General features: G+C 37.9%; 1 protein-coding gene and 1 pseudogene across 1 annotated transcript; both read left to right on the plus strand.

The window, feature by feature from the left end:
* Positions 1-2,611: 2,611 nt before the first annotated feature.
* On the plus strand, positions 2,612-4,748 carry CXCL6 (C-X-C motif chemokine ligand 6). The gene is made up of 4 exons (XM_012464398.2): positions 2,612-2,825; positions 2,953-3,085; positions 3,194-3,277; positions 3,616-4,748. The coding sequence occupies exons 1-4, from the start codon at positions 2,714-2,716 to the stop codon at positions 3,635-3,637; spliced, it is 351 nt and encodes a 116-aa protein (XP_012319821.1). The 5' UTR covers positions 2,612-2,713; the 3' UTR covers positions 3,638-4,748.
* An 8,881-nt stretch (positions 4,749-13,629) lies between these two features.
* LOC105725361 (platelet basic protein-like) lies at positions 13,630-14,454 on the plus strand (annotated as a pseudogene).
* The last annotated feature ends 593 nt before the right edge of the window (positions 14,455-15,047 follow it).

A 15,047-nucleotide genomic window follows, 5' to 3' on the forward strand; every position in this document is an offset into this window, starting at 1 on the left:
AAACTAGTGAAAAGGGGGCAATAACATTTGTGTGTGTGTGTGTGTGTGTGTGTGTGTGTGTGTGTGATGGAGTCTCACTCTGTTGCTCAGGCTGGAGTGAGGTGGTGCAATCTTGGCTCACTGCAACCTCTGCCTCCCAGGTTCAAGTGATTCTCCTGCCTTGGCCTCCCAAGTAGCTGGGACAACTGGTGTGTGCCACCACATTCAGCTAATTTTTGGTATTTTTAGTAGAGAGGGAGTTTCACCGTGGTAGCCAGGATGGTCTTGATCTCCTGACCTCATGATCCACCCACCTCAGCCTTCCAAAGTGCTGGGATTACAGGCAATAAATTTTAAAGTGCTATGTCTGTGGTAGTTCTTCATATCATCCATCTTAACCTCAGGGGATCTTTGGACCATTGATGTTCCCTCCTGTATTTGTAAGAGGCCAACATCAGAGAAGGCCTAGATAGGAGCCAGACATGGACAATGATTTTCATGGGAAGCAAGGTTAAGTGACACATTGCTTCCTGAATAGGTTGGGTAACCCAACAACCCACTTCTATTGGGGATTTCTATTACCTGCTTATCAACTGCAGAAATATTTTTTCTTCTTTTATTCTGTAAACAATCCTTTGTGAGTTGATTCAGAGTGCAAAGCAGGTGAGGCATGTACACTTATAAGACCATCGGGAGGAACTGGCAGTCTTGTCTCATGATCCCTCTCTGATTTTACCATTTGGTGTCAAAAACAAATTCATATGTTCATTCATGTTTAAAATAGCTTGTTTGGAACTAACCTACACACAGACAGAGAGAGTTGAAAAGTCAATAACCTATGTCATCACTAAACTTTTTTTTAAACAAAGTCTTATACTGTGGTTTATTCCCTGTGGTTAAGTTGAATTAATTGCCCAAGATCTTAGTCACATTTTTGAAGTTTTGTCTTAGCCATTTCAGCAAGGCTTATCTTTTGTCTTTAGATACATTCTAATCTTTAAAATGTCAATACACTAAATCTGCAGGCTGTTTTCTACAGATTACCACTCCCCAGAAAGATGAAGGATTCCATTTGCTGAGTCAGGTATGATATTGACAGTGTCAGGAAGCTGTGAGAACTTCTCATTTAGCTTCCCACAAAGTGAGGGCCAAACCACCCAGCTTTCCTCAGCCAATGAATGTCTTAAGTTTCCTTCCAGAATAAAAAGTATAAAGGTCTATGACACCTATTTCTTGCTCACCAATGGAGGTGATGGGTGAGGAAGTTAATAAAATTCCCCAGTGTCACAAGGGACAAGGAAAAGAGTTGTGTTTCACAACTGGTTTCTCGATGCTGTCATCTTTACTGATTTCCTTTGCTGGCCTGCTCTGAGGACAAGGGTCTTCAAAACCAGCCAGAGGAGGATCTAGTTAGATTTCCATGAAAGAAAGCCTGTGTGCCATTCCAGTGCCAAAGTCATGCCTGCCATGGAGCAAGACAGTGTAAGACCCTTAAACTTTCAGTGCTTTAACTCCTCCACAGATACTAGAAGGAGAGAGGAAGAGGAAGCTGGAAGCTACGTCACCCTTCAATTTCAGGCGGCAGTGCAGGGATCAATGGGGACTAGAGCAGGTTTGTGGAAACAGCCTTGGTCACCAGTAATCATGAAACTAGATGGTTCCAGAAGCCTGTGGGGAGCATTCCTCCCCCATGAAATTGTTTGGGGGAAAACAGACTGGGTGCTATTATGCTGCCAAATTGCTGCAAACCTCACATGAGCCCCTCAAACTCATCAGCCTCCCGCAGCATCTCCAAACACATCAAATACACACCTCGGGTCGGGCCAGAGCTGCTGCAGGCCTGGGCTTCCTGGCAAGCTTTAGTCTATTTTCACCATACTACACTCCCAGTAAGACCAAAATCTCTTCCCATTCAGTAGCATAGCAACTGCCAAAAGTACATTATCTTCCCTGGCAATTTGCTGGATGATTTTTGAAGATATTTTTGATTATTAAACTGCCTTGACACACATATGCTTGCTAAACTACAAGTATACAAGGTCTATTAAACAGACTTCACTTTGGGGCCCATTCAGGTAACTGAATTCAAGTGGGGAGAGAGCCCCTTTCTTCGCGTAATCTTGGCTTCTAACGCTGGCTGAAGTTCAGAGAATCATAAAGTCATTCAAAAAACCTAGAATGACCTGCCTGAAAGAGAGGAAGGACTTTCAGTTTAGGGAAATAATCATGAATAACATTTCTTGAGTAATAATAATAGTAATAATAATTAGAAAGGATTGACTTTCAGAAATTTTTCTCAAGTCAGAGCTCCCGCTACTTTGGTTCCATCTGTTCTCTCTAGATGGAGAGGAGGAGCATTTCCCAGAGGGCTGTGTCTTCAGAAAAGCTGGCATCCCTGCCCCCTCAGGCTCAGGGATGAGGGCCTGATGAATCTCCCTCCACCGCAGGGTGGGGCTACAATGGCCTCCTCCATAGGGGTGCACGCAGCTCCTCCCAGCCACCCTCCCGCAGTTCCCATCATCTGGCCCCCTCTCCACCAACCTCTTCTTTCCACACTGCCCCCTGAGTTCAGGGAATTTCCCCAGCATCCCAAAGCTTGAGTTTCCTGTCAGGGGGAAGGGATGAGTGCAAATAAAAGGAGTGCGGAAGGCGTGAGGAAGCCACAGTGCTCCGGTTCCACCAATCTCTGCGCCTCCAGGAACCCGCGCCCCGTCGCAGCGCTCTCTTGACCACTATGAGCCTCCTGTCCAGCCGCGCGGCCCGTCTCCCCGGTCCTTCGAGGTCCTTGTGCGCGCCGCTCACGCTGCTGCTGCTGCTGCTGACGGCGCCGGGGCCCCTCGCCAGCGGTGAGAGCGCAGGGCACGCGGGACGCACTGGGGCACAGCCCTGCATCCCAGCCTCTGCGGGACCGCTGCTTTCCAGGGAATTCTCCCAGTAACCTGCGCTATAAAAATGTTTTTCTTTCTTCCTCAGCTGGTCCTGTCTCTGTTGTGCTGAAAGAGCTGCGTTGCACTTGTTTACACGTTATGCCAAGAGTAAACGCCAAAATGATCAGTAATCTGCAGGTGTTCCCAGCAGGTCCGCAGTGCTCCAAGGTGGAAGTGATGTAAGTTCTCCCCTGTGTTGCTGTGACCACTGTGACTTTCGCAAGTCCTCCAGCCTGGGTCGTCAACCTTTGTGTCTAATGAGTGCATCCTCTTTTTCTTTTCTTCAGAGCCTCCTTAAAGGACGGGACACAAGTTTGTCTGGACCCGGAAGCCCCTTTTCTAAAGAAAGTCATCCAGAAAATTTTGGGCAGGTATTTGTCACTTTGATCTTTGTGGTAATTTAGTATCTTCTAGGGAAAGCATAGACTTCACAATGTCCTTATTCTCTCTGTAGGATTTCGACCATGCTTAGAATTATAAGGTTGTTAAGAAGAATAAGGAAAGTTTTTTCTGGAGTGTCCTGAGAAAACCTTTATCAACAATCTTACATGCCTGAACAATTACACAGACCTCATTACTGAGATCTATTTTTTTTGTCTGCTCTTTGCTTTTATTGATTTTCTTTTCCCCACCAAACACTTTTGAAAACCAAATGCAGTAGACAGGAATGTGGGAGTTGGTTATACTAATATAACTGTTTTCTCAACAGTGGAAACAAGAAAAATGAGTGAGAGAAAGGACCATGCATGGTAAAAATTGCCCAGTCTTCAGTGGAGCAGTTTTCTGGGGATCCCTGGACCCAGTAAAGACAAGAAGGAAGGGTTGGTTTTTTCCGGCGGTCAATTTTCTTTATGGATTCCCTACGTTGAAGAGTGTAGAGAAAGCCTATGCTTGTCCCTGAAGTTTACTGCTCAGCTAATGAAGTGTTCAGCATAATATTTCCGTTATTTTACCTACTAAGTTATTGGACTCTTTGGCAATTGACCATAATGTGAGCAAAGAATTATTGGTTGTTAGTTTTTCAATGAATATTGAATTGAAGGTAACTATTGTATTTCCATCATGTATTCCTTAAAGTCTTACCAAAAAGGCTGTGGATTTCATATGGAAATAATGTTTCATTAGAATGCTGTTGAGGGAGATATCCTGTTGTCTTCACCCACTCTACTCATAAAATAGGAAATACTCTAGTTCTGTTTCTTGGGGAATATGTTACTCTTTACTCTAGGATGCTATTTAAGTTGTATTGTATTAGAACGCTGGGTGTCTCATACTGTTATCTGTGCAGAAATATATTTCCTTATTCAGAATTTCTAAAAATTTAAGTTCTGTTAGGACTAATATATTCTCTTCCTATAGTTTTAGACATTTAATGTCTTCTTAGTATGGCATAATGTCATGATTTACTCATTAAACTTTTATTTTATATGCTATTTATTCACTATAGCATGACTATAATTCTGGTCACTAAATATACACTTAGATAGATCAAGAAGCTAGAAAACAGATAAATTCCTGATTGCTAATTTATATAGAAATGTATCCTCTTAATTTTTTAAATAAAAGCAAACTTAACAATGATCTGTACTCTGAAAGTTTTGAAAACATATTTGAACAATTTGAATGTAAATTCATCGTTTAGTCTTCAAAAAATATACAGCATTGCTAAGACTTTTACATAGCTATTGTGTATCTTTTAAAGGTTTTGACCATTTTGTTATAAGAAATTATACAAACATCACATTCACTATATTAAAATTGCACTTTTTTAAAACTGTGTGTCTCCTTGGTTTTTAGTACTTATATTGAAATTTGGGGAAACAATAAAAGATTTCTAAACCACTCATGCCATTTCTCTTGCTGATACTGTTACTATTTATCTTTAACTATGCATTATTCAAAATGTTAACTCTGCCTCTCTGACTGGCAGAGAGGGCCCTCACTCTCCAATACCATTATATTGGTTCAACTTTTCTCCATGCTCAGTCCCCTTCCAATTACTCTTTCACAGCACCAATGGCCTCTGGAATCTTTAGAAAACACAAATAATATAAGATTTCTCTATCTAAATTTTTAAATGGCTCCCTGTTTCCTAGACATGAAATAAAAGTTGCTAAACATAATGAATAAGGCCCTGTCTCATCTCACTCCTCATCTTCAGCACTTCAACTTCCCTTGTGCCTCACGTTCACTATAGTCAGGCATTCAGTTCCCTAACTGGGAGTACTCCTTCTGGCCTATGACTTTGCATTTGCTAGGCCCTCTACCTGGAAGGCACTTACCTTTTTCTGCATATAAGAGGAGGCTTATTCATCCTTCAGAACGCAATTCAAGCAATATCTCCTTCGTGAATTTTCCTTGGCACACAAAGCAAAGCTTGTGGTTTCCATCTAGGTGTTCTCATAGCATCTTCTAGACGTCTGAATTATAACAAACACATTTGCATTGCTTTTATTTGTTTATAGGTTTCTTCATCTAACTGTATTAAGACCTCTCCTAGAACATCAAGCATATTTCATCTAGCTCTGCATCCCAAATGTGTGGCATAGAATGACTTAATGAATTAATAAGTTACCCTGACCCTCAGGTTGTCATATAGTATACTAAAATTAATAATCTGGCTCATGGCAGATTTTGATTAAATTGTAATTTGTTTTCCCTCTTTTCTCCTTCTAGTCTACAGATAATCCAACAAGACCTTGACCATGTGTAACCCTCTCAAACTATAACACCTACCCCTCACTTTCACTCAGCTGACTCCCATCTTTCCTTCCTTGGGGGATAACTTACCTATCGTTTCCTTGAGACAATCTTTATAACTCTTACTTCTTTCAGATTATGATCCCTTTTATACACTCTCATAGCACTCTGCACTTTTTATTCATAACATTTTCTCACCAAGGTGACTGTCTAATTTATAGAGCCTATATACATGTGTTCATTTGCTTAGAGTCTGTCAATTCTAGCTTCACTGTAAGTTCCATGAAAGCAGGGACAATGTTTATCATCTTTATCTCAGTTCCTGGTACAATGCCTAACACATACTATATATTTAAACAGATGAGTGATTTGGATTCAACAAGTCTCTCTAGTATTAAAAGTGTCATTTCATACAAAATGCCTTTTCTTAGGAAAAGCAAGAAAATGAAAAGAAGAATAACCAAATTAGCATGTGTATACACACACTTACACTGCAACTGAATTAATAACATTATATATGCTTATATTTGCATGTACTTGTATACTTTAGTGTATCAAACCTAGACCATTCTGTATATTTTATCTCTTTATATATGAAATATAAATTAGATTAATATATGTTAATTATTATATATTGATATATTTATATAACAGAGAGAGAGAAAGACAGAGACACAAAGATGTGAAAAAACTTAAAAAGTAGATTCAGGGGTGGATTTTCTAGTAATTTTTTCAGCAATGAAAAGTACAAAACAAAACTCAAAATTTTTAAAAAGCATTAAATCTCTGTGGTCTCTTTTTGTTCTCTAAAATGGCATTTTTTAAACTTATGAATGATACACTAATTCTGAGGAAACACTAAAAAGCAAACCAAATTACAAAAATGAGCTCTAAATTTCAGTGTTTAAAACATATCCTGTTATGTCATATTAACCCCAAACTACTTATTGAAAAATGCTTGATTATAATAGATTAAAGAATGTTAAATGCCCTTTGTAAGGGTGAAATTTAAGCTTCATAAAGAAATAAACATTAGGCCGGGCGCGGTGGCTCACGCCTGTAATCCCAGCACTTTGGGAGGCCGAGGCGGGTGGATCACGAGGTCAAGAGATCGAGACCATCCTGGTCAACATGGTGAAACCCCGTCTCTACTAAAAATACAAAAAATTAGCTGGGCATGGTGGCGCGTGCCTGTAATCCCAGCTACTCAGGAGGCTGAGGCAGGAGAATTGCCTGAACCCAGGAGGCGGAGGTTGCAGTGAGCCGAGATCGCGCCATTGCACTCCAGCCTGGGTAACAAGAGCGAAACTCTGTCTCAAAAAAAAAAAAAAAAAAAAGAAATAAACATTAGTGTTTTTGGGTTTTTTTTTTTTTTTTTTTTTTTTGAGATGGAGTCTCACTGTTGCCCAGGCTGGAGTGCAATGGTGCAATCTCAGCTCACTGCAACCTTTGTCTCCCAGATTCAAGCGATTCACCTGCCTCAGCCTCCCATGTAGCTGGGACTACCGTCAGGCACCACCACACCTAGCTAATTTTTTGTATTTTTAGTAGAGATGGAGTTCCACCATGTTGGCCAGGCTGGTCTCGATGGTTACCGTCTTTTTTTTTTTTTCATCAAGCTCTGCTTTTTTTTCAGAAGCAAGAATTGTAACTTCAGTTTATTCCTAGAGATAGAATGAAACATGATTTCTAATATTGTTGCAATTCTAATTGTCATGCCCATTCTACAAATGGTCACTCTATAGAGAAAATAGATTACAGTATATTACCAAAAAGTAACCTATGCAAGAAACTCAATGATAGCTACTGTTCACTCTTCCAGCCATTCCTAGGTGATCTTGCTACTAGCAAACTCAAGGACTAACATATTGGGGAAAATTACTCATGTAAATATACTAGGGATATGTCTTATAGTTTCTTCATACTAACCCCTAAATACTATTTTCATTCCGTTATCCATCTGAAACTCTATCTTATATATAAAGTCACTTGGAATTGAACAAATGTGCTCGCCTAAAACATAGTCTGTTACTGCTCCAATCCAGACAATTTTCAATGTGTAATTAATGTCCCTCATTATACCAGAATTTCCTGTTTGCTTCTGTGTGTGACGCATTCAAATAATCCTTCAATTCCTGAAGGTATGACAAGATCTATGATAAAATATGACTAGTGGCTTTGTTTTTTCAATCACAGTTTTAAATCTTGCTTAAGGAAAATAATTGCTGTGGATAACTCTCATGCTGTATATAACTTCAAAATTCCTTCCTGTATGTTACAAAATGAGAAATTTACCAGATGGAAGGAGCACTTGGGGATTTCTAGTTGCCTCCCTGACTAAATCAAGGAAGAGGAGGAGAATGTACTTTGATTTAGATTTTGGCTGATATCCCTGGTTGATACTCAGTCAGCAAAAATAATATTATGTTCCTAAGAAGTATTGTTCATGCCTCAAATACGTGGGGTGAGATAAGAACATAGAAAGACCTAGAGTTTAGGTGTACAATTTTGTTTCTACAAAATTTCAAGTCCTATTTCTGAAACATAGATAAATTGCAAGGACCCTTCTCTGGAAAATCCACCTTCTTAATGGATGTGTTTCTCTACCACATAAATTTACGATGTAAGTTTTAATCTACCTCTAGAGTTCAATAAAGAGCAATCTAGTTGACTTATTTCCAGCAAGAGAAGCTAATTATACTTCTTTATATTTTGTGGTGCACTACAAAATTAGAGCAATTGCATTTCAGATCTAGTTCTGTGTATTTCCACCAATGTGATCTTGAAAATTTGTTTAACATCTACCTTCCTCAGTTTCCTCATCTGTAAAATCAGTATAATCTCTCTCTTACAGGCAATATCCTGAAACAAAGTAGACTATTGGTAAATACAATTAATAATTTCTTCCCCAAGAATCCTAGTTCCAACTCCCTTTTACAAATGAAAAAACTGAGAACTTAGTAGTTTTTTTCTAAATTTATTCACATTTTTTCTACATATGCTTTTTTTTCTAATTTTATTTATATTCTTTCTACATTTACAGGAATGATTTTTAGTACTCCTAAAATTTCTTTTTATGAGTCTTTTTATAGAAGCTTATGAAAACTGTGTATTATATTTTTTGTGAAGTACATGGTAACTATCAAAAATTATGATGTACTTTCCTTCATATAAATAGTCATCAATCAAATATCAATCTATTGACCTTTACTCATAATCTTGTTACATACCTGACCCTATGCAAGATCCTTATAATCTGCAAATTATAAATATGAAGAGTTTCAGTCAAAGTTAAGATCTCTTTATAGCAAATGTACTGTTTCCCACAGAACAAAGCTTTTCTAATAAGGGGAGAGAAAGAAAGGAAAAGGGAGCTGAGGGAAGAGACTAAGAGATAGAAGAAGTAAGAAAGGAGGAGGAGAGTGGAGGGGTTTGTGTTTTGTGTTGTCTTTTTTCTTTCTTTTTTCTTCCTTCCCCTTCCCCTTCCCTCTTCTCCTTTTCTCTCCCCTTTCCTTCTCTCCTTTCCTTCATCCTTTTTGTTCATTCCTCAGAAGTAAAATAACTCTATTTAAAGAGAAGGAGAAGGACCCAGGTAATCTAGCAGAAATCTCAGCCAGCAGCCAACACCAACCACTTCACATAGGAATGAGGCCAACTTTGATTTTCAGCCATTTTTGTTGCTTCTGACTGCCCCCACTTACTTCAGCTTAGCAGAAGAATCTCACATTAACATACAGAGTTGTCAGAAATAACAAATTGTTGTTTTAAGCCACTAAGTTTAAGGTTGACTTCTTACACAGCAAAAGAGGATCAAATGGTACTTGCTAACAATTGAATGTATTTGCAGGCTCTGGAAAAATATTGTACTGGAATTTCCTCAAATGAATGAATATGTAGTGAAACTGGGTAACAGTCAAATATTTGAGACTCAACAAATTACACTAACTAACATAAATTGAAATAAGAAGTCTCAGGCCTGCAAAACTTTGCAGCACTTCTGTGTAACAGCACCCAGGAAGAAATTTTCCCAGCTCCACTTTCCTCACTCTTTCCCCACTCACACTCCATGCTTCACTGGAAGACAGTAAAACCTCCATTAACCCAAGTACCAGAGGTCTGAATAATCCTTATCAACTGAGAGTCACACGTAAAACACATTTGCTTTCAGCACTTAATAGAAAATCTTTTGTTGACTAGTATTTCAATTTATTGATTAAGATACTTTAATTAACCGACCCAAAATTTTTACTACCTTTAGGATATTCTGTTCAAATTGCTTTTATGATTGATAGCTTATTGACTTTATATTTAAAGAAGGATTTGGGAAACATGAGCTCAAAATGTTCTATTTAGGGCAGGAATAATATGTCTTCATTTCAATGGATAATGGTCCTCTGGTGTCTCTAGATATTTTCTTTTAAAATAGCTGACAGATAAGTTATGTTTTGGGTTTTAGAAAACTTCTTTGTTGCTGGAATGACTCTGCTATTTATAACATGACTTAAGGGAAATAGAGTTGATAAAATTACTTAAAACATACACACATAAAAACCCATGGTGACAATGTAAGATTCTTGAAAAAGGCTGTCAAGTTATTTTAATATTCAAGAACCTTTGACAATTGTTATTACTTCTAGTATTCATTCAAATTTATAATTTTTTATAAGCTAACTGCTTTTAACCGAATAACTTATTTGAAAATATCTCTTAATCATTTCTGTACACCTTGCTTTCTGTACTGTGCATCTCATCTTGGAAATCAAAGGGAATCATGCAAATGACAGTAACGGCAATTAACAGTTGCAGTCAAAATAGTAGCAATAGTATAATAGTAATATTAGAGCATTATCCATATCCCATTGCTTTACACAAATATTTCAGATTTCTCTTAAAAAAGAAATAGTTAAATGAGTAAGTTACACAAAAATGAGAACTTCATAATGCCTGTCACATAATAGATACCTAGTCAATATTTTTAAACAAATAAAAACTAGCAAAAAAACTATTTTATATCAAATGCTAACTAATAGGCTTATGAAATTTTAATGACTCAAGAAATGTTTTAATACTTCCTCATCAACCTTGCTGACAATGTATTGTTTGTGAAAACCACATTTGTTGATTGAGACAATGGCTTGATGATACTGTGCCCCATGCCTGCCTCCTTCCCGGTATCAACCAATTCAAACAGCATCATTACTTCAGAAGACTTTCCATATTGTTTCCTCAAAAGGATTAGGGACTTTTAAAAAATCTTACTAATGCAGCAGGAAAGAAATATGGATAGTGTTAAGTATGGGAAAAAAAGGAGGGGGTCCAGTGAAGCCAGTAAATATTTTCAGCACTATGTTTGAGGGTTGAACAGAAAACAAAAGATACTATGAATAGTGTTAAAAAACCTTTACGTCTTGCTCTGGAAATGGTTTTGATGTTATGTTTGAATGAAAATGTATCTGACTTGAGAATTCACAATATCTCAATCTCAATACAAGGGAAAGGCTATAAAGGCATCCCACAGGAGGAACTAGAAAGAAGCCTGCTCTCATTCTGTTTCCTGCTGGGTTTGTCTCTGCAAATGACTCCACATCTCAGCTCTCAGAAGATCCCAAACTGTCAGCTTATGCCTTTTTAAAAAGTTTGCTTAAGACTAGAAATTTCTGTGTTGAGACCGGGAGAAAAATCATTTTAGTTTATTATGTTGTATGTGAAACTCTAATTTATAAGAAAAAAAATGAGGTGGAGAACAATAAGGAATACATTAAAAAACAGGACCTAACAACTTAAGTAGGCATAGTCAGGAACTATTAAACAACAAGAAAAAATGACTTAAAAAGTCAGAAAAAAAATATTTACTACATTCTTTTTTTTGGCTAGAAAGCAATTTTACATATTTAATATTTTGAGAATTCCTTCAAATGGTAGGGCTTGTGCTTTGTGTTGTCTTATTTTCTTTCTTCTCTCTCCTTTCTTCCTTTCTTTTTTCTCCCTTTTCCATTCCTCCATCCTTACTTTCTGTTTATTCCTCGGAAGTAAAACAATGCTACTTAAAAGAGGAGAAGGACCCAGGTACCCTAGCAGAAATCTCAGCCAGCAGCCAACACCAACCACTTTGCATGTGAATGAGGCCATTTTTGATTTTCAGACATTTCAGTTGTTTCTGACTGCACTCACTTAAGTGAGATTAGCAGAAGAACCTCACAATAACATGAAGAATTATCAGAAATAATAAATCATTGTTCATAAAATTTAGTTATGAAAAGTAAGAAAAGAATATGGGAAGTTTAAAGAACATCCTAATGGAATTATACACAGTTGTAGCAGGAAGACTACTTGTTGCCAGGGCCACTTATAATTGCCTTGTTCTTTATTGCCAGACTTCCAAATGACACTTTCATACCACACGTGCTTTGGGTCATGTGGAGTTTGTTGCTAATTAGAACAAAAAGAGAAACATTCCTTCGTGGGGTTTATATTTGTTGATTTACTTATTAACACTGCTTTGGACCTACTTTATCCTGCATTATCCTACATGCAATAGGATACATGAGACATTCAGAGAAACCTAGGACATGCCTCTGCCTTCAAAATATGCAGCTCAATTGAAAAAGCAAATCTTGTAAATGGGACAGTGATCCAGACAATAATATACGAGCCAACACGTGATGTGTAGTTATACTTCTGTATCTCTGTGGGGCTTAGTTTATGTGTAATATTTCACACCAAGACCTTTAATCAGGCCCTGAGAATTCAGGAACAAAGATTTGATTGCAGCTTCTAGTAGTTCAAAACTGGAAACATCCTCATCATCATAAACAAGGCAGAGGTTGAGTAATTATTGTTCCTACCATAGAATGTCGTGTAGCCATTCAAAAGAATGGGGCAAAACTACATTGAAGTAGCATAAAAGGATGCTGACCTCATATTTTGAAGGACAAAAGTAAGCTGTAACATAATCTATATAGAGTGATCCCATTTATATAAAAAAGACCTTTGTATACCTCTATGAATAGTATACATGTATCTTTACGTACTAAATGTGTTTCTCTCTGTATATGTATACATGTGAGCATATAAATCTACATAGAATAGAAAGCTAATGCCAAATTGTTACTGATGATTACCACTGAAGAGCAGTAGTAGTGTATAGTAGTGATCACAAGGAACTTGCATGTTTTATTTCAGACATATCTGTAGTGTATAAATTGTTTACAACAAATGATATCTATTTTTCTATCAGATTAAAAGGAAAAGAAAAAATCAGTATGGTGGGTTTTGCTTTTTAAAGTATACTCAGGTAGTAGAAACAAGTAGCTTATTTTATAATACAAAGGATGATTTGTTTTGTTTGTAGATTCTAGATGAAATTACAAAAGATAATGCATTTGGAAGTCAAATGGAAGTCCATAAGCTAAAATCCAAAGTAAATCTTTTATAGTCGTTGGTTCTTATTTTACCCACATACTCCAAACCAATCCAAATATTTATCAACAACCAGGAAAAGAACATCTAATTCCCATAGCTACTAGAAAAGAAAGATAACTCTCTCTTTCAAGGGCCACAAGTTTGTGCTTTTGGGTGCTGCTAAAGTGTCCGTTAAGCATATACACTGCATCATAGGAAAGGCAGGACATGTTGTTACATAATCATACAAAGAAAATGCATGAGGTATTTCAGTGTAATTCTTACTTTCCTAAGTAGAGTTGTTACACATGTGTAAGGAAGATAGGTATTGAGAAAGAGAGAGTAGGAATGTGAAGTGATGCGTAACATACAATTTAGTAGCAATTTTGACATGTCTCGTCTTTCTCTGGGTTGGGAACAGCTTGCCAGGCTTCTGTGTGTACCACCACATAACCTCACTTCCCCCTTCCCTACCTCTTCCTCCTTCCTGGCTTTGAGGGAGAGCATATGAATGGCATCTTCATAACATGAGAAGCCACTTATCTGCAGACTTGTAGGCAGCAGCTCACCCTCATGCATGTCTTCTGGCTCTGGAAACAACTCTAGCTCAGCCTTCTCCACCATGAGCCTCAGACTCAATGCCACCCCTTCCTGTAACAGTGCTGGTCCACTTCATGCCCTGCAGGTGTTGCTGCTTCTGTCACTGCTGCTCACCACTCTGGCTTCCTCCATCAACCGGCAAAGTGAGAGAAACTTAGGGAAAAGGAAAGGTAGAGATCTGCTTCCAGAACCTATTGCTGCTTCTGAGATACCTGTGTCTGGGGGTAAGACTAGCTCGTGCCTCTGGGGAGGGAGAGTGCCATTATAATAACAATTCCAATTGGAGGAGGCACACAGCGGAGACACTTCCTGTGTGCTGGGCATTCTGCTGGGCATTTCACCAAAGCTTTACAGATTATATCACAATGGTCTTACGAGAGAGGTACAATTACTCTCAATTTACAAATAAGGGAACTGAGCAAAATTTTCATGACCACTAGTAGATCACATTTTCTACTCCAGCTGAAAGTGTAGACAGTGACTTGTATATTTAACTGTGCTGCAAATGTTTGAAGTCAACCTCTGGAATTCATCTCAGCAACATAAAAAATTTGGAAGTGGTCAGGGCAGGAGCCCAATGCAACAAAGTCCAAGTGACGTTAAGTCCCTGCTTCTGTGTCATTGCTTCATCAGGGAAGCCCTCCACCTTCACCTCCACCCCCACCTGTATTGTTTTCTCCAGTCTCAGGATTCGTTCCAATCTTTAGGCCAGACACTCACAGATAATTCAGTTGTCTCTTGTAGAGCCACACTGAAAGATAGAAGGAAAATTTGCCTGCACCCAGAAGCTCCCAGAATTCAGACCATAGTCCAGAAAATGTTGGAAGGTGATGGGTCAGCTGCTTAATCTGTTCACTTTCTGCCAAACCTGTTTACCTCCCAGGAAGGGCAGAATTTTAAAACCTTGACTTTCTAGAATTCTTATTTTATCCAAGATACCTACTCTTACTGTATTAAAATTTAGATATGTTTCCATTCTGTCTCAAAAATCACATTTTATTCTGAGAAAGGTGGTTAAAAGATACAAAGAAGATGAAAATAAGCAAGCCTAGTTTCAACATCATTTGTGGTTCACTCCCTAATTCCTGGCTAACCACTGCACAGTGCTTTGCTGTCTTTATTTGAGAATCTCCTTCCAAACACACTTTTGTTGATTTTTCTTGCTCTACTCTACTGTTAGACTAGACATGCCCATGACAATTAACAGATTTTATAATGTTATAATGTTCAGTGATATAAGAACTCACACAGAGCCCAGCATAGAATATTTGCTTAATACATTTTTGTTAAACTATTAAGGGATGTAATAGAGTTTTCCAATTTGCTAGGATGTCTTGTTTACAATATTCTCTGAAGGTTTTTTCTAATGTTTATTTTAGGCTTCCAATGCTGAAATAATAAAGTTGTTGAATGTAAGTTTTGTAAGTTGTGATTATTTAC

The sequence above is a fragment of the Aotus nancymaae genome, unplaced genomic scaffold, assembly GCF_030222135.1.
Source record: "Aotus nancymaae isolate 86718 unplaced genomic scaffold, 86718_ANA_hifiasm-v0.15.2.pri h1tg000006l, whole genome shotgun sequence".
Taxonomy (NCBI): domain Eukaryota; kingdom Metazoa; phylum Chordata; class Mammalia; order Primates; family Aotidae; genus Aotus; species Aotus nancymaae.